Raw genomic sequence first — 22405 nt, 5'->3', positions numbered from 1 at the left:
TGTTTGTCCACCAGAACTTAGACACCAGTTAGGCATGTCACTCATAACCTAGCTGAGATTAGGCGACACACCTCTTTTATTTTGTTTTGTATGTGCTTATTATTTTCATCTCCGAGACATGCATGATTAGATAGACGTTTTCTCGGAGATGCGTGTTCCCATTTCACATGATTTTCGCCCAAAACTCTTCAAGGTTAATAATAAATGGCATAAGAGACCAAGTGTTCGCACTCGGGCGAATTGGGGGTGCTCTTCGGACCTTCTCCATTCGTCACCAGGCACGAACCTTTTGTATCTCTGGTTATCCATTGCAAACAGAGCATTTATTTTGGTTCCATGGCTTGTCCATGGATGGCGACTCTGAGTTTATTTTTAGGTACATCTCGGTTTCGAGCCCTGGCTCCTGATCAGGATGTATCTCTCTCTTTTTGTATCGCCACTCATGCTATGCTGTGAGGGTGGCAACAGTTTCGAGAGTTCCTTGGCAGAGCTCTCCTTCACATTGTGGAGATCTAGAGGAGGGTGTTGGGGGCTCGTTCCCTCGCCATCATTCTCAGATCGGGGTCCACAGGCTGGCGACTCTGCTGGGGAGTTCTTGAAACATTGCCTAACTCTTTAAAAATGCCATTTTTATTAACTTTGGAGAAATTTGAGCTAAAATCATTTTAAATGGGAACTCTATCGTTAGAATCCAGGGGCACCAGACAGGTGCGTAATTAAAAACGAGGGATTCACACACTACACATCATGCATTATCATATTTGTTATTTCTTTCATTATTTTTCTTGTTTTTCCTTCTTGGCTCCACGGGATAGATTCAATGCGTACCCGACTGGGATGTCTTCACCCTGATGGTACTGTTGAATCTATTTCCAAGCTATGCGCCAGCGCTGCAGTCGTAAACACTAGGTGTACTTGTGTTTACAGCAGCCGATGAGCAATGAAGCATACTATGTATAACACTAGGCGTACTTGTGTTATACATATTAGGTATGTTTCATACGCATAGTACCCGGTAGATTGAGTCCGGAGCCCTACTTTGTTTTATATACTATGTATATACTTACTGACTTAGTGAAGCCCCACTAGGAAGTACCCGTGTGTATATTGCATTCATATAGGGTCGAACATGTGTTGCTTACACATGTGGAGCCTAGAGTTAGGAGCTTTGCCCCATTTGTAGACTAGGGTAGTTCATTTTATATGGCTACGACACGGTCCTAGTACACTCATCAGTCTGTCTTGAGTCGAGGCTTCCTTGACTCCGCTAGATTAGAATTAGGGCTGGTGCCCCTGGTTAGGATTTGTGTGTATGTATATATACCTATATATACTATTTATGTATGTTAGGGTTCTCCTCTTAGTCAGAGTTCCTTATTCCTTTCAGTTGGTTATATCCATTCCTTATTCAAATCTAGATCTAGTCTGTGAATTTTTACAGCCATTACCTTGGCCAGGTTTAGTCCTTGATCTCTTGATTATAGGGTTTGACCTATTATTGTATATTCTCACCTTTGGTTAGTCCATCAGTTGATCACCTTTCTTTGGTAATTATTATTCATATCCTTTGGTTGAGCTGTGGGAATCCTTTGTATAGTCGTTATGCTGCCGGATTTTATCTAGAATATTTTTGAGCATAACCGCTATCTCTTAGAGTTAGGAAAGCCATGAGTTTACCTTACCTTACTTTCTTGTCTAGCGTCGTTATGCTGCCGAATTTTTCACAGAATATTTTGAGCATAACCGCTATTTCTTAGAGTTAGTTAAACCATGAGTTTACCTTACATGGGCTTTCTTGTTTAGCCGTTATGCTGTCGAATTTTTCGCAACACATTTTGAGCATGACTGCTACTCTTTAGAGTCAGTTTTATTAGTTTGGACCTTGACCTCCTTGTATAGCCGTCATGCTGCTGGATTTTATCCAAAAACATGTTAAGCATGATTGCTATCCTTTGGAGTCAGTCTACCTTGTCTTGATTCGCATGTATACATCATTCAGTAGGATTAGATCCTTATTTGTCAACCTGTTTTGTCTTGAGATCTGGCCGATAGCTCGATTGCTGTCCTTATGACCATGGTCTATCATTTCTGATCATATTGATCGTACAGTTGTTGATATCCATCATTCAGATTTTAGATCTGGTCCTTGACCCTACTTTTGTCATTCTTATGGCCATGGTTTATTATCTGAGCCATTGATTTTTCATTGATCCATGTTTACCTATCATATATCTTTTACCCTTGGATCATATCGAAATCATTGATGAAAAAGTTTGATCTTACCGGTATTCTTTGAGTACATGATCATTGCTGAGATCGAAACTTATTTTGATTAGGGATATTTATCGTTCCTGACTCTTTCGCATAAAAATAGATCAGTTATACCCAAAGAACACCTTAAGGAGTAGATTGAGGATTCTTTCCAAATTAACATGCCCATTGATGTGCTCAAGATTACTCTATCTCTATTTGTCTAGAATTTTTTTATCCCGGGACCATTGATCTAGTGTGTGCACTTCCAATTCAAAAGTCTGGGTTCAGCAAATGACTGTCTATCCATAAGACTAACCATTTCCAAACTCTTTTGATTCAGGTAGCCTTTTGCTTCGCTTATTCTACCAGATATAGTCTTCACCTGTTTCGCTCGGTCTTTACTAAATGACTGAATCTGAGGAAGTGTTAATGAAGATAAGAGACATGTTGAAAACCCTCTGCACGGAGGTAACAGGGATGAAAGAAGACATGACCCATTTTAAAATTCAAGCAAAAGAGAAGTTACAAGTTTCTGAGAATCTGATTATCCCGGACTCTTCAATGATTACAAGTTCAAGTCAGCTTGTGAAGTTATCAGTAGATGTTGATGATGCATTGCGTGCCGAAAAGAAGTGTGGCAGAAATATGACCCAGGTGGATAAAGGAAAATCATTGTTAGAAGAACTCGGGCTGTTAGACCTTAATAATGAGGATACAAGAGTTCAGAACGAAAAGGAGCTTGACCTTCACGACTCCATATTTTTCCCAGATGTCACCCTCCCTCCTGAATTTGAGATTCCAGAGTTCGACGAATATGATGGGATAGGATGTCCAAAGAGACATTAGATATTATTCATTACTCTTTTAGAAGGTCAAGGATTATTTCCAGACCAGATGGCATTGCTATTCCCACTATCTTTAACTGGGATGGCCAGGAAATGGTACGGCAGTTTGAACCCAAGGGAGATTAACAGCCTGAAAGATGTAGTTGAGAGGTTCCTTGATCATTTTTCCTCGGGAAATATAAATGAGTTCTTTAATGGCAGGCAAGAATCACTCAAGCAGAAACGGAGTAAGATGTTTGAAACAGGAATTGGTTTTTCAGAAGGAAAGAAATACCTCAATGCTTTGAAGGACATGAATTACATTGGAACTTCTCATCAGCTGCTAAACAAACCCCTTATTCTGAAAGAGGAATCAACTAGGAAGCACAAAAGAGAATTCACAAAATTACCCTGTACATATGAAGCTGCTGTAAGGGAGTTGGTCAGAATCAGAAAATTCATTTTACCTTCCCGTTTAAGCCCTTTGAAAAACTCAGAGAAGCATAGTAGTAAGAGATATTGTTTATATCACCAGTGTTTTGATCATGATACCAATTATTGTGAGGTGTTGAAGCATAAGATCCAGAATGTAATAGACAATGACCCTCATGTTATCCATGAACTCAGTTTCATTCAGAAACCCATGCCAAAGCCTGCATCGAAACCTGCTCAGAAATGTGATCATAAACCTGCGCCGAAAGGTGATCCATATATTCTGAGAATTGATGAAGATGAGTTTATCCAGTCCTTCGCGAAGCCAGTCATTCCTGCTTCCATTACTCCAGGGCCAAGTGAACCTAAGCATACTCCATATGTTTTGAGATTTGAAAATGATGAGCTCATTCAGTGGCAGGCAGAATCCGCTGTTCTTGCTCATACCTCAGCGCTGAGTGATAAGAGGATTTTGAAAGGAAAAGAGCCGATGATTGAGAATCAGAAAGAGTCAGGCAGAACTAAGAAGACTTCGCCGATGCTGGAAGATGAAGATCAATGCAAGCCAGGTCATCCGGACTTTGTAGGGTTGCCCTTTTCGAGATTCCTACTCCGGGATCGAACTCAGTAGCTGTCATCATGAAGGAAGGCGGGTTACCCATAAACTTTCAGTGCCAGTTTCTTGTCCATGAAGATGCGTACAGTTTTTAGAGTGTTTTTTTTTGTTGAGTCTATGCCAACTCCTAGGTTGAAAGTTGGTGAGTCTTGTAGTGTCAATGTCAAAAAAAAAGAAAAAAAAAAGAAAAAGAAAAAAGAAGTCGTATCTGTCAGTCTTTCTTATAAAGAGTCAGTGTTTTGTTTTCTATCATGACTGAAGAAGAGCCCATCGAGGCGTGTCAAAAATCATCAATGTACTTACAGTTTTCAATTCAATGAAATGGTTGATTTCGTATCTTTGATACTCTATGATTCACTCTTAGATCTAATGTTTAAACAACTAAAGACCCCCTTCTCGGATGAGAATGCAGACGAAATTCACCTCGAGATCTGAAAGATGGTCAAACGAGAGGAAGAACGTCGAGCATAGCCACTTAAAGAAGAAATCGAAGCCATTGATAGTGGTATCGAAATCCGAAACTCGGGAAAGATGGAGTGGCAAAAAAAAAATTTATCTCCTGAGGAGTGCAAAGAATTGATAAACCTGTTTAGAAGGGTTTGAGGTAGTCTTGCTTGATCCTATAAGGATAAACCAGGAGAATACCCTGTCGTTGAGCAGAGCAAGACTCCATTGGATTTAAACATTTAGTTGAAGAGTAAAATTCTAAAGAGTTGAACGTCAGACATCCTGTGGAGCTGATGAAATATTGAGAGAAGATTTTCAGACAAAGAGCTGTAGTATCTTGAGCATAAATTCAAGATCTTCGAGATGGGAGTGGAGCACAGTGGTTGAAGTTTTGCCAGAAAACCGCCAGACTCTTCGAAAATTTTTTCAAAGGTTTTGAACCTTAAACAAAAGAGCATGCACATCAAATACACCAGGAGGTCATCCTTGGACGTTTGAGCTTTTATAGCCAAAATCCTAGTGTTCTAAAATCCATTTGTAAACCCTTTGGGCCAAAAGCAAAATTAAACAATTTCTTTTCAAACACATTATAAACCCGGGGCATTTATGCACCCGAACTACGTCGGACCTGATCCCCATATCTTCAGGGGTACGTAGGCAACTTGATTTATTCAGGTTCGGTCAAACCTTGGGATAACATCCCTTTTCAAAATTTTGAAGCTAAATGCTAAACCATTCTTTGAAAAAATCCTTAAGTGAACTACGCGGACCTGATCCTCCATTTTTGGGGTACGTAGGTAGTCTGGCTAGACCAGATTCGGTCCAAATCCTTAGAACCTTAGGTATTCAACCCTTTTGAACCCGAACCCACCTAGAAAGTCCTTCTGGTGAAACAAGTAAAGGTTCGAGGCGAATGAAAAAAAAAACAGAAAGAAAAGAATGCGAGTTTGAAGACCCGCTAGGTTGAAAACCCGAAAGGGCGGCCTAGAGAAAGGTGAAAGTTGTTTTTCTTGCTAAGCCAACAAGCAAAGGGATTGACTTATCAGAAAGTAAGGGTAGTGGTATGCTGGATTGAAAACTTGAAGAGACAATCTAGTCAGAGGCAAATAAATACCATGAAAAGTTGAGTTGAATAGAAGCAGAAGGAGTTCCTCAGTTACGTAGAATTCTTAAGTTCGAGTGCAAGCAAAAGTTAGGACAAGTAGTCTTTTAGACTGAAAACTTGAAGATTAAAAGTTGTGACTTCTTTTGAAGAGGAGACTCAAGAAGACGGAGAAACCCAGGCGACTTCACTGCATAGGGTAGGATCTTGGAATCCGAATAGTGTCAGCGAGACTTACTTTGACACCTTTTTAAACTAGGGGCATTAAAACCGAGCAACCCAAAGGGGGTAATAACCATGACGAAGATCCCGATGGAGGAAACTAGAGCCTCTTGGCATGCTTTTTGAGACTACTCTAAGAGTGGCTGACCTTACCATTTAAAAAAAATGATACATTTGATTTAAGAGTGAATCAAAATTTAGTCAAGTCCCTTGAATATTGTAAGTCTTCTTTGAAAGAGTCCTCAGGAGTCTGTTCCTTGTTTATCGTTGTTTTCTTTTAGAATCCAAAGTGTTTGGCACTGAAAAGAATGGGTGTACACCTTCCGAAATGTAAAGAAAAATCTAGAGTAGATCCTGGTTTAAGAATCAAGGAAAGGGCAAGAAACATTTGGTCCAAACCTACCAGAGACATCAAGCCTCAAGTAATATTCAGCAAAAAGGAAGAATCTTAGATCTAGCCTTTGTGAAGTTGGTTTTACCACTATACCAAAGAAAGAACCCATGCAAACTCAAATTTTTCCTACTTACCTCGGTTCTGCTTTTTTAAGACCTTGTCATGGAAGCACATCATACTAGGGGCATCTTTTATGACTTGCGTCATAAAAGATATTACACAATGATAACTGAGATATCTATTCTTAGCCAATAGAAACCAGAGAAGCTTGAGCATACTCTTTGAGTTGAATTCCTTGATCAAATTGTACCTTCAGGAGTCAGTTTCAGAAACTTCAATTCCCAGCGGAGTATAGAATCTACTCCTGCATCCTTCAAACCTCATCAGAATGCTTTTCACCTGTTAAAGAGAGTCAGCACCTAAAAATCTCATCAATCTACTTGAGTTTTGCTTTCAGCAAAGATCATGCGCTCTTAGTTATTCTCGGTAAGAGATGACTGGCCCATTAGTGAATTTGATCATAAATGATAAATTCTTCATTCCTTTTGAAAGTTTTTCGATATATCTCCTTGGCTCTTAGCTTTGCTATGTTATAGCCATTGTTTCTTCCCTCGACCTCTAACTTTGTTATGTCAGGTGTTTTCTGGCTCTCGATTCCAGGATAAAAACTCGATGTATCTCCTTGGCTCCTAGCTTTGCTATGTTATAGCCATTGTTTCTTCCCTCGACCTCTAACTTTGTTATGTCAGGTGTTTTCTGGCTGTCGACTCCAGGATAAAAACTCGATGTATCTCCTTGGCTCCTAGCTTTGCTATGTTATAGCCATTGTTTCTTCCCTCGACCTCTAACTTTGTTATGTCAGGTGTTTTCTGGCTCTCGATTCCAGGATAAAAACTCGATGTATCTCCTTGGCTCCTAGCTTTGCTATGTTATAGCCATTGTTTCTTCCCTCGACCTCTAACTTTGTTATGTCAGGTGTTATCTGGCTGTCGACTCCAGGATAAAAACTCGATGTATCTCCTTGGCTCCTAGCTTTGCTATGTTATAGCCATTGTTTCTTCCCTCGACCTCTAACTTTGTTATGTCAGGTGTTTTCTGGCTCTCGATTCCAGGATAAAAACTCGATGTATCTCCTTGGCTCCTAGCTTTGCTATGTTATAGCCATTGTTTCTTCCCTCGACCTCTAACTTTGTTATGTCAGGTATTTTCTGGCTCTCGATTCCAGGATAAAAACTCGATGTATCTCCTTGGCTCCTAGCTTTGCTATGTTATAGCCATTGTTTCTTCCCTCGACCTCTAACTTTGTTATGTCAGGTATTTTCTGGCTCTCGATTCCAGGATAAAAACTCGATGTATCTCCTTGGCTCCTAGCTTTGCTATGTTATAGCCATTGTTTCTTCCTTCGACCTCTAACTTTGTTATGTCAGGTTTTCTGGCTCTCGATTCCAGGATAAAAACTCGATGTATCTCCTTGGCTCCTAGCTTTGCTATGTTATAGCCATTGTTTCTTCCTTTGACCTCTAACTTTGTTATGTCAGGTTTTCTGGCTCTCGATTCCAGGATAAAAACTCGATGTATATCCTTGGCTCCTAGCTTTGCTATGTTATAGCCATTGTTTCTTCCCTCGACCTCTAACTTTGTTATGTCAGGTGTTTTCTGGCTCTCGATTCCAGGATAAAAACTCGATGTATCTCCTTGGCTCCTAGCTTTGCTATGTTATAGCCATTGTTTCTTCCCTCGACCTCTAACTTTGTTATGTCAGGTGTTTTCTGGCTCTCGATTCCAGGATAAAAACTCGATGTATCTCCTTGGCTCCTAGCTTTGCTATGTTATAGCCATTGTTTCTTCCTTCGACCTCTAACTTTGTTATGTCAGGTGTTTTCTGGCTATCGACTCCAGGATAAAAACTCGATGTATCTCCTTGTTCCTAGCTTTGTATTGTTATAGACTTTGTTTCTTCCTTCGACCTCTAACTTTGTTTTGTCAGGTGTTTTCTGGCTGTCGATTCCAGGATAAAAACTCGGTGGTAAAAAAAAAAAAAAAAGAAGGTAAACTCTTTGAGTGTTTGGATTTATGCTTGTCTTAGACAAGTTACATTGTGGTTTCTAAAAAAAATGAAAACTCTTTGAGTGATTGGAATGATTTGTTTGTTTGTTTGGTTGGTGCTCTTTGAGCAATTGTTATGTTTACTTTGGCTTAGACTGATAAAAAAAAAAAAAAAGTGTGTGTGTTTGTGTTTTTACAATCGTTCGTTCATATTTGTTAACTAGTTTAGATAGTCGAGTCGTGAGCATTAGAGAAAGACTATCTCTTTGAGATGTCTTAGTTGCCGAGTTAAGAGTCGGTGAGAGGCTATCTCCCTTTGGTTGGTAGAATCCTTCCCCTGTGAATGTCGTTCTCAGAACCAAAAATCCAAAAATTTGCTTTGCTTTCGGGTCAGTCAAAATGTGTCGTCTGTTCAGCTTTGCCATTCGCGTGACAAGCACGCTCTGCCAAAGAGGGGCATCTGTAGACACCCCATTTTGACCAGACCCAAGTTCGTGTCGTTTGGGCAAGGCCTCGTCAAATCAGTGAGTTGAGATCTCAAATTAAACCCTGGGGTAGCTTAGGGTCCCATCAAGGTCCCTGTGAAATTTCGTCAAGATCCGAGTACGTTTGCCTGGCGAACGAGCCAGGGCAGTGTCGTGGTGCAAGTTCAGAAGAGGGAGGGGTGAGATACGTCATTTTCATGTAAAAGAGGGCACTCTTGGCAATTTTATGTTGCTTCCTTCACAAGCAATCTTTTATGGCCTTTGATCAAATCAAAGGGTTTAGATAGAGAGAGAGAAGAAAAATATTCCCCCCCCATGTTTTCTGTTTAGCCCCCTTTGCTAGTATAGAAAAATGGTCACAAATTCACCATATGGGGGGCTGTCCAGGAAAAAAAAGGGGGTCGAATATCGCTCCCTTTTTCTTTATAAACCCAAACGAATTAGGGTTTTAGGGAGGAGACCCATTTTCTGGATTACAGAGAGAGGAAGGAGCAGGAGGACCGGCCACCGCAACCCCCATCTTCCATAGCCACACCGCACCCCTAGCTCCGGCCACTCCCCCTCGCCGCCGGCCAACCATCATCTCCACCATCGACCTCCAACCATCATCAACCCCCACCCGAGCCACCATCTTCGGCCGGAGCTCCACCCACCATTGTCACCCCCATCAACACCCCCATCAGCCACAAATCATCTCCTCCATTCTATCTCCCCAACCTTCTACAAGCTTTTGAAACCCATCTCATCATCCCACCCCTCCTCCTGCATCAACCGGAAAAGAGAGAGGAGAAATTTGCAGAGAGAGAGGGGATTTACTCCGGCCCCATCTCCGGTCATCTTCCTCACCACCGCCACCATCTTCTCCAATCGTACCCTCCACTTCACAGCCACCACCTCCACCGCCTCTGCAAACCAAAACCCAAACCCATCTCATTCTCCTCCACCTTCAGTACCACACAGCCGAGAGAGAATGACAGAGAGGGGGAGAATAACAGAGAAAAAAGAGAGAGAGGGATTTCGGCTGTCTTCTCCGACGAGCTCCGCACCTCTCCACCACAGCCACCACCGGAGCTCCGGCCACATATCCCCTGTTGTTTTTTATCCAAAACCCAACTCCACCCAAACCCACTGCAAACCCAGATTTTTGGTCAAACCCTCTTCCATTTAAACCCATTCTCCGATCAAACCACCACCACCGTCAACCTTCTCCGACCAAGCCATCTTCTCCGGCGAACCCCTCCGATCACCATCCCCATCTCCGGCTTCTTCTTCTTCTTCTTCTTCTTCTTCTTGATCTTTCCCCCCAGCCGAAACCCATCTCTGCAACTCCGGCCGGCCACCACCATCTTCTTCTCCGGCCTCATTTTCTGTCGGAACCTAGCAAACCCTTCTCCGATCATCACCCAACCACCTTCACAGCCTCAACCACCTCCATCAGAGCCGTACCCAACCGCCTCCGACCACCATCATCCCCGCCATCCATCACGGCCACCACCTCCATTGAAAACCACCTCCACCCTCCTCCTCCGTCTCCACCATTGATTCACCACCGCCACCGCCGCTGCTCCTCCAACTTCAACCATAAAACAGAGGAGGAGATATTAGCAGAGAGAGGAGAAAAGGAGATCGGGGATTTTCTAATTTGCAGAGGATCTGAGAGAGAGAGAGAGAAAGAAGGAAGAGGTGAAAAACAAGGTATGCCCAACTCTCATTTTCTTTAAATTTTTCTATATTGATAGCTCATTTATGCACTTTGATCTGGATCAAAATCATCAATTTCTTACATTTGTGGCCCATTTTGGCATGTTGATTTGTATCTTGATCATATCTGTTGAGTTAGATCTCTACATTGGTAGCCCATTTTGCATTTTGATTTAGATCCAGATCAGATACTTTGATTTGAATTCTTCACTTTTGTAGCCCGTTTAGCACTGTGATTTGGATTCGCGTCAAACCTTCAAATTTCGATTTCTCATGTTTACAGCACATCTTGCATTGTGATAACAGCACTACCCTGTTTTGATAAAGACACTAAATCTGCTTGTTTCACCTTGTTTTGATAATATCGCACCTACTCTCTGTTATCTGCACCATTTTAGCTTGATTTCTCTTATCTGGTTTGTGATGGTTACAATTAAGATGTTCTTGCAATTCACAACCAGATTGTGATTCCATATACATGTGAAATACCCGCGGCCTCCATGCACAGGGCAATTGTATGTCATACCCTTTTAGATCCAATTCATTTATGTGTATTTGCATGGTTGAAGGGTCTCCTTGTTCATGACATGTGTGGACTTAATTTACTTGGAGTGTTTGTAATATCATTTCTCGTAGGTGTTAGGATGCGTGGCATGTATGAACCCAATTATTTGGGGTGTTTACCAAAACAACTGAAGCTTTCTCTAGTATCTGTGATTTGAAAATAATTTTTTATGCATACTTGTACTGGTCTAGCTTGATCGTTTCATTTGGGCTTTGGTATTATGTGAGTGGTGAGAACATTTGGACCATAGCTATCCTCCGTCTTCATCCAGACATTTGTCATTTTCAAGGTTCTGAAGATGAATGGACTGCTCAGGTGAGACTATCTTGAAAGCTTATTGTTTTTATTTCATTAGGCTACCCAGCGGCTGGTCTGGGCTAATTAATTTTATTTTAAATAAATTGTTTAATTGAAGAAGGAAATCAGATGATTTGCACTATTCGATGTCCTTGACACGAATATCGTCTGATTTCAAGGCGGTTTGTAGGAATATTATCCTGTGTATTTGTGATATCAGATGATTACTTTAGCATCATCTGATTTCACCCCCATATCGGGGCAGTGGTACTTGTGGTTGGGCATAGAAGTGTTTAATGTTATTTCTTGCTTTATTAGGCTATCCAGCGGCTGGTCTGGACTAATTAATGTTGTTTATCATTTTATGATTGCTACAGATTGTGCACTCTTTAGTTGTAGATCATATTTTGCTGATATTTGATTTGTTTTTATAATAATTGATTGGAATTTGCGATTATCTGGTAGTATTTTCCTCTCTCTTTGATTAGACTAGCACGGTCTTTTAGATTTCTGTTAGATTTCTTTAGATACTATAACCTGTGCTAGGAGACATACTCTGTCTCGTTAGGCAATCCTCATTTGTAGAATCCTCTCTGAGGTTGCACCTCAATTTGTTCCTCTGTTAATTAGAGACCAATTTGGTCAATTAGTTGTCTTAGCCTTGCTTCCCCCTTGAGGGCAATGATAAGGTTGCTTAGAGCCCATCTTTGTGTGTGTTTAGGAGACCCGCCCGGTCTCATTCTCTTGCTAACCTCCTCTTTGTGTGTCGTTTGGTTTTTGGGAGAACACCCTACTCGGCTTGGCTTCATACTCCTATCCTATATGGGTATTGGGTTGCACATTTGCTGCACCTTAGGGCTAGGTAGCTGTCCGGCCAGGCTGGGTGTTTTACCTTTGCCAAATATGCACAAGGTCTCTTGTTTCCTTTTGCTTGTAAGCTTCTCCTTATTTGATAGTCCATTCGCATAGGAGTCAGCCCTTGATTAGAGAGTCTTTGACTCATTCATCTTTTAGATGGTGTTATTAGAGAGTCTTTGACTCATTTATCTTTTAGTTGGTAATAGTGGAGTCTTTGACTCGTGTTCCTTCTCTTTTAGAGAGTCTTTGACTCATTTGTTTGTGTGATGTTATCAGTGGAGTCTTTGATTTGTATTGTTGTCAGTGGAGTCTTTGACTCGTGTTTCCATCTCTTTTGAAGAGTCTTTGACTCTTGTATCCCTCATTTGCTATCTTTTGAAGAGTCTTTGACTCTAGTATCTCTCAGTTGCTCTTTCTGAAGAGTCTTTGACTCTTGTATCTCTCAGTTGCTCCTTTTGAAGAGTCTTTGACTCTTGTATCTCTCAGTTACTCTGTTTGAAGAGCCTTTGACTCTTGTATCTCTCAGTTGCTCCTTTTGAAGAGTCTTTGACTCTTGTATCTCTCAGTTACTCTGTTTGAAGAGCCTTTGACTCTTGTATCTCTCAGTTACTCTGTTTGAAGAGTCTTTGACTCTTGTATCTTTCGGTTGCTCTTTTTGGAAGTCTTTAGCTCTTTTATCCTTCAGTTGCTTTTATTAGAGAGTCTTTGACTCATTTATTCGTCAGTTACTGCTATTAGAGAGTCTTTGACGCATTTGCTCTTATAATAGTATTATTAGAGCATAGTTTCCCCTGTTAACCCTAGGGTTCGTCCCTAGGGTGTTGTTGTGTATATTCCCTTCGGTCTTTGGCCAAAAGGGTGAAAACATCAGAAATTTTAAAATCCATAAACATTGAAATCATTAAAAATCTCAAAAACACTAGAAACTTAAAGCATAAAAAAATAATTGATTTGCTGTAAGTGTTTGATAGGTAGAGAGTTCGATTTTCGAACTACGTTGGCTTGATCCTCTTCCACGAGGTACGTAGTGCAGCTTGGGATCTTCATCCCAACTCCAGCCAAACTTTGTAAATAAATGCTTTAACCTTTTTTCTTCAAAACCTTGTTTTCAAAAAGATCTTCCTCTAGAGTTAGGAGTTTGTCCTAGATAGAGAGTTTTAGAGTTAGGAGTTTGTCTTTTACTTGTTGTGTGCTTGTTTGTGTTGTTTTAGAGTTAGGAGTTTGTCTTTTGTTGTGTGCTTGTTGTGTGTTTGTGTCAGAGTTAGGAGTTTGTCCTAGCTAGGAGCGCCTCCGTCCAGTCAGTTGGCGATTCACATCGCCGACTGATGACTAGGTCTAAGATGCGTTAGTGATCCCATTGTTTTCCTTAGGACGCACCGCCTAGTTACACATAGGTTGTAGGAACCACCTGCATTAGCTTAGGGCTAATCTGCATTTAGTTAGGGCATATAGGGTGTCCTAAAATCCACCATTCACTGGAATTTAAATAATCGTACAAGAAACTTTAATAACTAGTCCGGTCTTTTAGATCGAGTCTAGGATAGAGGTCTAGGTGTCTTAGGCATCCTAGCTTAGAATAGGCGCGAAGAACTACGTTGCCTTGATTCTCGTGGAGGCGGGGATACGTAGGCTTCTTTGGATGAACATCAGACCATCCGAGGACTCGGGCTAAATCGTTTAGAGTCTTAGGATTTGTTGTGTTGTTATATTGTATATTTTGTTGTGTTTTCTTACTTTCTTGTGCAGACCCTATACCTGTAGCTATAGCATGCATGTGTTTGTCCACCAGAACTTAGACACCAGTTAGGCATGTCACTCATAACCTAGCTGAGATTAGGCGACACACCTCTTTTATTTTGTTTTGTATGTGCTTATTATTTTCATCTCCGAGACATGCATGATTAGATAGACGTTTTCTCGGAGATGCGTGTTCCCATTTCACATGATTTTCGCCCAAAACTCTTCAAGGTTAATAATAAATGGCATAAGAGACCAAGTGTTCGCACTCGGGCGAATTGGGGGTGCTCTTCGGACCTTCTCCATTCGTCACCAGGCACGAACCTTTTGTATCTCTGGTTATCCATTGCAAACAGAGCATTTATTTTGGTTCCATGGCTTGTCCATGGATGGCGACTCTGAGTTTATTTTTAGGTACATCTCGGTTTCGAGCCCTGGCTCCTGATCAGGATGTATCTCTCTCTTTTTGTATCGCCACTCATGCTATGCTGTGAGGGTGGCAACAGTTTCGAGAGTTCCTTGGCAGAGCTCTCCTTCACATTGTGGAGATCTAGAGGAGGGTGTTGGGGGCTCGTTCCCTCGCCATCATTCTCAGATCGGGGTCCACAACGTGTGACCCCTCTTTTTTTGGGTTCGGTGGATTTTAACATCAAGGAGTTGTTGGGTTTTGAATCCCGGACCTGGTGCGAGGCAATAGCTCTGCTACCAAGTGAAACAACCAATCACTCCAAAAGTTTAAGGTGTTAGAGTTGGTGTTATTTAATCATTTAAACTTATACAAACATTACTACTAATAGAATGAAAGTTATTTTATACAAGAGTTAGCTAACCTCGGAAAGTTGCATTCGTTCGGCTGCCATTCCCAAAGCTGATAATCATTGTCTAGCCTTGCATTCTTTACACATGATACTTGTCAATCCAAATACGGACAATTCTGCTATGAATATAGAGGCTTGTTGAACTGTTGAACACCCACTTCGCCTTTACAACATTGCACTTATCTACATTGAACTCCATCTTTTCTACAACAAAGTCCTCTTCTACAGAGGAATCCACTTTCTCCTCTACACAACATTCAAATAGTTCATGTCAAACTTGCAAAATATTTGTCGAGTAGCAGAAGTGGCCAAGTATAATTACCTATTGTAACCTCACTTATCATATCTTGTTTAGAACAAGGTGTAAGCTTGAGAATGGAGGTGCGAGTGAGTGCGCAAATATCTTCTGCGTAGAGGAGACCGGCAAAGGCGAAGGCGCAAACTATGACATCCATGATAGAGAGAGGAAGTTTCACTTTCGATGGTTTCATTAATAACTTGTGTGAAAAGCATATCACTGTGAGTAGAAAATTCAGGCAATGTGAGGGTAGAGCTTCTATTTTGAAATATAAAGAGACTGAGTGATTAATAACATGTGAGTGGTATTTTTCAAAAAAAAAATAAAAATACATGTGGGGGTGCAACAGAATGATGAGAAATTAAAGAAGTTTTGTGGGGTAATTTTTACCATTGCATAGGAGTAAAGTAAAAGTCATGTATAGAGCGTGGTGGTCTCTGTTATATTGGGGGGTTAGAAAAGGTGGCATGCCAACATCTTCACTACTTTCTAACCCCATTTGGCATTGTTGATTAGGTGGGGGGAAACAGAGAAGGGTGCTCTCTCTCTCTCTCTCTCTCTCTCTCTCTCTCTCTCTCTCTCTCTCTCTCTCTCTCTCTTTCTCACACACACACACACACACACATGTGGCTAGCTGTGGGATTACCTTTGCCATTTGTATAGCCTAAACATTCTCATCCTTATTAGCTATTTGTCTTAGGAAACACATTGTTGCATAATTCTATTTATCAAAATAATTTGGAGACAACAGTGATGATATTAATTAACGATCTAGGTATAATGACCTCTTTAATTAATTGACTGGGCCTGATGAACCTTTCCTTTTCATGAAAATTTGAACTCTTCTGCTCCTATAAAAACTCGAGAATCATGAGTGTCTTACTTATTATATCGAGAGGGGATGAAAAGATGTTGGTGGTAGGTCTGAAAGAGAGGCCGACTGTCTAGCTCGAGTGTGGGCTTTAAGTGTAGGCCTGATTCTTGTAGCGCCACATTTTTGACCCATTGAGAAATTGGGCCTGTTGTGACTAACCAAACCCAAGGGGGAGAATTTGCAACCATAATTGGTGGAAGCATTGGGACCCGCACGTGTCCAACTATTGAACCACACTTCATTTCATGGAGGCTCTAATAATATGAGGCCCTACATATTCTCCCCCTTTCCTCTCCGAGCCACCCTCAATTATTTATAACTACTCTTTTTATGCCAAAAGAGGTGGTCCAGGAATAAAAGGGGCGAATGTCAAATTTACCTACATATACGGGTGATATTTAAAATATCATGATACATAGGACAATATAGTATCGAGGACAATAGATTGTGATATTTAAAGCTCTGATACATCAAGATAGTTTAAAATACCGAAATTAAAATAGTGATATTTTACAACCGTGGTCAATGGCCTATGTAGTTAGTAGTTGGTTCCCATTGTTTCTACCAATGGGAGCTGTTGGGTCAAAATAAAAAGATAAAAATATCTATTTTGTGAAAAATTCCCTCATTTCATTTTTAGATAATTAATTTGTGTAATGTTCTTGGTTAAAAATGTAGATGCAAAATTGTCCCAAAATAATGCTAAACACCTATTTATATGAATTCAAGTCCAGGTTTTTGAACTGCTTAGGTTTGATTTTCAACATCTAAGACGAATGACTTAGTTATTAGTGTTATTTTACTTTCAAAGGATAACAATATTAAGTAAAGAAAGATTTGGTATTAAAAGCATTGAAACTTCTAGTCCCACAATGCTGGGAAAGAGAAATGTATAGGAAGAAAAGGCTGTAAATTTTGGGTCTTGTTACCTTCTCATTATTTAGAGACAAGTTTTCATGCCCATGTGACCTGGTGGTCACGTACATCTAGCCCTCCCCAGACCCCACAATGGTGGGAGCCTCGTGCACTAGGCAGCCTTATTTTGTCGCATTCGTCCACATTCGCACGGGTGCCTTTCTTTGTCCTGTTCGGGAAAGTTGTAACTGGTCTCACCATGCCGATGCTCCACGCTAAAGCTTGTAGGCTGCAAGCTTAACCCTCTTCTCATCGGGAATCCCCATATAATAAAAAAAATCACTCGACCTCTGCCAACCAATCTAGGAAATATTCAATATGAAGATGACCGTTGGAAGTGGGAAGGTCAATCATCATACAAAAATCCCAAGAATCCCGATCTCCACGCACGATAACCTCTAACGCTGTCCGGTCTCACAAAAACACATTCATCATATTCACCATCCTCGTTGGATTCCTCCTCATAGGCCATAGGTCTATCCATAGCAGAAACGTGACCAGGAAAGTGCTCTAGACAGACTGCTCACGAGCCCCTTCATCGGCACAAGGTGTGTAATTGTTGCGATCCCGATTGGGCTCCACCTTGAGTCTACCGATTGCTGCCTCTAAACGTTGCAACACTCATTGATTTTCACGTAGGAACTCAAGAAACTCAGCCTTCATAAGGATTTCTCCACGATTAACATCGTTTGTGGTTGTTCTCTCGGTCTCGAGTTGCCATCAGTCCAGGTCAATCAAGGCTCTGATACCAACTAGCGTAGAGGAGCAAATGGAAAATTGCAATAATGAAATGAATGCCTGTCACGTTCTCACATTACATATTAGCTCTATTGACATAAAGCAACTAACCAGATAAGGAAAATCATCCTATTGACTTTAAGAAACTAATAAAGTAAGAAATCATTCAAATAGGAAAACAAATCCTACTGACATAGTAACTAAGAAAATAAGGAAAAATACTCCTACTCTTCTGCCAAAAAATAAGGAAATAAATCAAAGGTCACTATTGACTGTCAAAGCTTGCTATTCATGCTACTCTGTTTCCTTCCATTTCTTGACATGTTACGTCAGTTAGTATCTCATCTTAATTGAAACTCTAATCTAAAGATAGGATATTTTCATCACCCCCACGCCCTTTTTGGGTAAGGCCACTCATAGTAATAGATAGACATCTTTAAGCCTTGTTTTGACTAGGACAACCAAAAGTGGATCCAATGGGAGCGTCCTTTTCCTTTATTTTTGTAAGGGCGCTCTTCATTTTAGCATTCCTCTCTTTTGGAAAACATTAGTTCTAAAACAGAGAGCATATACAATCCAACACGGTACTGGCTAGAATCTTAGTTCTTATTTTTCTGGAACTTACTTAAAAATAGAGAAATCTTTTTTAATGATTCCAGAGTTAAATAGAAAATCTTCGGAATATTACAAAAAAAAAAAGTAGACAGACATGGTCCAATTTTGTGTTAATGAAAAAAAACAAATTATTATTTTTGTTTACCTGTCGTGGTTGTGGATGGTGAGGTAGAGGAAGTGAGAGTAATCGAACAATCCATCCTTTAATCTTCATACGCTCCTTTAATCCAAAAATCGAAACCCCATCCCTTTTCTTAGATTCCTCCATTCATGTTTCTACATCACGGCAATTTTTCTTAAAATCATGAAGATTTAATTAATAATAATGCAATGGCAGAAAATGTTTAAACAGGGAAAGAGGTCGCACCTTTGTCTAGATGACGATTATCCGCAGTTAATTTCGGGGATGTGTTGTATCTTGGGCCAATCTTGGCCGCTGTTCTTTTGACATCGTTCCATCAATTTAGGACATTCCCAAATATACAAATTTTTAAGTGTGGTGGGGAGGCCACCTTCTGGCAAGGATGATATTTCAGGACAGTCAAAAATAGTTAAAGAGATGAGGGATGTGAGGTTTTGCATCCGATTGGGTAAGGACTTGAGATTAGGACAAGTAGAGATTTCCAGCTTATTGAGCGTGGTGGGTAGCCCATGCCCATTATATTCATCATCAGGAAACAAGGAATTGAATTGAGGACAATCTGTTATTATCAATTCTTTGAGGCAGGGGAGGAGGCTTTGCATCCCCTTGGGCAAGGACTTGAGATTAGGAAAAGCGGAGATGTTTAGAGTGATGAGCGTGGTGGGCAGCCGATGGTCATTATTTTCATCATCTAGAAACAAAGAATGGAGTTGAGGACATTCATGGATTATCAATGTTTTGAGAGAGGCGAGGTTTTGCATCTCCTTAGGCAAGGACTTGAGATTAGGACAAGTGTGGATTTCTAGAGTATTGAGCTCGGTGGGAAGCCCATAGTCATTATTTTCATCATCTGAAAACAAGGAATTGAGTTGAGGACATTTATGGATTACCAATTTTTTGAGAGAGGTGAGGCTTTGCATCCCCTTGGGCAAGGACATGAGATTGTCACATGAAAATATTTTGAGGACTACAATTGTCGTGGGCAGTGCTGACTCTTGCGAGAAAAGTGGGAGTTGAGTAACAATTGATAACTCTAGAAGGGAGGTGAGGTTTTCCAGCCGAGTAGGCATGGACTTGAGATTAGGACAATAGTCAATTTGTAGAAATTTGAGCGTGGTGGGAAGCCCCTCTCCATATCCCAAGGACTTTAGTAGTGGGCAGTCAAAGATTTGCAAATGTTGGAGAGAGGTCAGATCTTGCAAAGAGACCTCCTCGAGACAACACTCCAACTGATCACACCCTCCTATGCTTAACCTCTGAAGAGAGGTAAGGCAAGGCGTTTTCAAGCTTAATAGCCTCTTCACGCCACAACTATGGAGACCTAAGTCACAAATAGATGGGAGCATCGGAAGGGCACTCAATTCTCCGCAACCATTTATATGAAACTCTGTGACGGCAGGAAGGTTAGCGGGCAACACCTGCAGCTTGGGGCAGTTATGTAAGTAGAGATTACAAAGAGAAGGTAGCTGGCAATCAAGAGGAAAGAGATGTTCGCAATTTCTACAATCCTCAATGGTAATGCAAGTCAGATTGGAGAGATGTGACATCCAACTTGGAAAACTGACACCGCCATAGGATTTTATATGTAATTCTTTGAGGTTGGCATGGGGTTGGAGGCATTCCAATACCCCATCATAATTGACTCTTCCATCTTCTGAACTGTCCCAATTCAAACTCAACTCATTAAGGGATTTCTTATCTTTCAAATTGGCTTCTTTAGCCTCCTCTATGTTTTGCACGTCCTCGAGACCCGAAATCTTAAGTCTTCCTTTAATGTTCCTCATGTTCTTCAATTCTCCTATCTGACAACCACTCTCTTTGCACACCTCGAATTCCTCCAATGTTTGGAGCGAAGTTAATTTTCCAATTCCTGGCACAGAAATCCAGTCCCAGCAGCCCGAATCTAGAATAATATGTTGTAGATTAACTAGATTCGTGATACCTTTGGGTAGCCCTTTAAGACTCGAGCAAAATTCCAGGCCTAGCGTTTGCAAATTACAAAGACTGGTTACTGATTCAGGCAGCCTATCTATCTTCGTGTGAGAGAGGTGAAGGCAGCGTAGATGTTTCAAATGGCCAATCGAATCGGGTAACCCTTTAAGATTGTTGCAAAGACTCAGACCTAGTGTTTGCAAATTACAGAGATTACTCATCGATTCCGGCAGCCCATCTATCTCCGTGTCAGTGAGGTCAAGGTAGCGTAGATGTTTCAAATGGACAATCGAATCCGGCAACTTGTCGAATTTAGACCAACTCAAATCCAATACACGCAGGCATCTCAACTCCATCAATGCATCATTGAGAATCTGGTTGTTAATGGAAGATGGAGCCTTCAGTCGTAAAGTGCGCAGTCTCTTAAATTTCTTCAAGGCCTCCAAAGACATCGAACCCTCTTTGACATCAATCCAAGATAAATGATGCGCCATTTCAGGGATGGTTTGTGACGTACCATCTTCCAATCTAAAACATTCATCACCTGAGATAGATTCTGCTAGATCATGCATGAGATCATGCATCACGTATAATGAAGTCTCCCAATTGTCATGATGAGAAAATTGAAAGAAAGACTTTAGTAATAAATCATCAAATATCTCCCCACCAATATCTTCTAGGAGTGTGCTTCCTTTAGGTTGAATGAAGCCTGCAGCCATCCACTGTCGGACCAACACATCCTTCTCAAACTCGTGATCTTTAGGAAATGCGGCAGAGTAGGCAAAACACTGCTTTTGATCGGTTGGCAGGTAACGATAGCTCAATCTTAAAGCGGGTAATATATCACTTTTATCATCCTTCCATATTTCGCTTGTCAAGATGCTTTTCCACTCACTCACATTCCTTTTAGAAGACAAGATGCCCCCCAATGTCTTTACTGCTAAAGGAAGACCATTGCACTTTTTCACGATTTGCCTACCAATTTCCTCCAGTTCCGGATGGGCATTTGAAATCCGTCCCGCAAATACACGCCGAGTAAACAATTCCCAACAATCATCATCTGGTAAACCCTGCAAATCGTGGGAAGGAATTGTGGCCATCGTCCTTGCAACCCTTTCATCTCGTGTAGTCATGATAATTTTACTTCCTTTCACTCCAACTCCAAAGGGAGCTCGTAGACGGTCCCAATTATGAATTTGATTTTCACCCCAAACGTCATCGAGAACAACTAAATATCTCTCAGCGTTGAGCTTCTCTTGGAGATGACGTTGAGCTGCATCCAGGTTTGAGAGACCACAGGTGCTTCCGCTTGCAGATTCAATAATTGCATTTGTTATTCTCAATACATTAAAATCTTCAGATACACAAGCCCACGCTCGTAACCCAAAATGCGTCTTGACCCTGTGATCGTTGTAGACGAATTGAGCAAGAGTAGTCTTCCCAAGCCCACCCATGCCAACTATGGGAATAACAGAGTACAATTTATCATCATCATCATCATCTGATACCAACAATTGTATGATTTTGTCTTTGTCGACTTGTCTACCAATCACATCAGATTCGTCTACCAAAGAGCTAGTTTCCCGTCGCTCCTGCTCGATTTGGAGACGCCTCCCTCCATCTCTTCTTATTTCGAGATTGAGGTCATGTCTTTCCTTTGCAATCACATCTAACCTTCCACTAATCTCCCTTATCTCACGTGCTATGTCACGTTTGTTCTGGAAAATAGGGGAGATGTAGTGGAAAACCCCTACCTTCTGTCTCTTGCTTGTTTGACCTTGGTCCCTCAACGCAGATAATTGTAGAGCTTCCGTAGCAACATCGTCCAATATGTCATCAGCGTCGTAAGCAATATTCTTGAGTTCACGAAGCCAACTTCCAACAGCCTTAGAGTGAAATTGCTTTTCCTCAGCATCTTCAATCACGTCTTGAATTACTTTCACTTTCCTCTCTAACTTTTTCAGCTCATCCTCAACACCAACACCCCATATTGATTTCATTTCTTGCGTCAAATTGCCAAGCACTGCATCAAGAAGATGGGATACAATTTTTTCAGCTAGCCAACTTACTGCCATACTTTCTCCTCTAGAAAAC

The 22405-nt window shown here is 41.0% G+C and overlaps 2 protein-coding genes across 5 annotated transcripts in view; both read right to left on the bottom strand.

Annotated features, from left to right (window-relative positions):
- The window catches only part of LOC143880385 (protein trichome birefringence-like 3), a 25758-nt gene extending 7244 nt beyond the window's left edge, over positions 1–18514 (bottom strand). For 3 of the 4 annotated variants that reach the window (XM_077383323.1, XM_077383324.1, XM_077383325.1), the window contains exons 1-3: positions 18383–18514; positions 15120–15314; positions 14810–15043 (exon numbers count right to left, since the gene is read on the bottom strand). In XM_077383323.1, the coding sequence (XP_077239438.1) occupies positions 14877–15043; positions 15120–15314; positions 18383–18437 (417 nt within the window). In that variant the 5' untranslated portion in view covers positions 18438–18514 and the 3' untranslated portion in view covers positions 14810–14876. The remainder of the gene's footprint in view (positions 1–14809; positions 15044–15119; positions 15315–18382) is intronic. The other variant, XM_077383326.1, reaches the window with a different exon arrangement.
- LOC143879097 (putative disease resistance protein RGA3) lies at positions 9986–22405 on the bottom strand. The gene is made up of 4 exons (XM_077381287.1): positions 18722–22405; positions 14519–14678; positions 14334–14402; positions 9986–10198 (listed from the first exon to the last, which is right to left on the bottom strand). Exons 1-4 carry the CDS (start codon positions 22384–22386, stop codon positions 9986–9988), a joined length of 4107 nt encoding a protein of 1368 aa, XP_077237402.1. The 5' UTR covers positions 22387–22405.

The sequence above is a fragment of the Tasmannia lanceolata genome, unplaced genomic scaffold, assembly GCF_043159265.1.
Source record: "Tasmannia lanceolata isolate RefF3 unplaced genomic scaffold, GAP_Taslan_0.1 ptg000006l, whole genome shotgun sequence".
NCBI classification, from domain to species: domain Eukaryota; kingdom Viridiplantae; phylum Streptophyta; class Magnoliopsida; order Canellales; family Winteraceae; genus Tasmannia; species Tasmannia lanceolata.
Note: the sequence above shows the minus strand (reverse complement) of the source record. Positions and strands in the feature narration are given on the sequence as shown.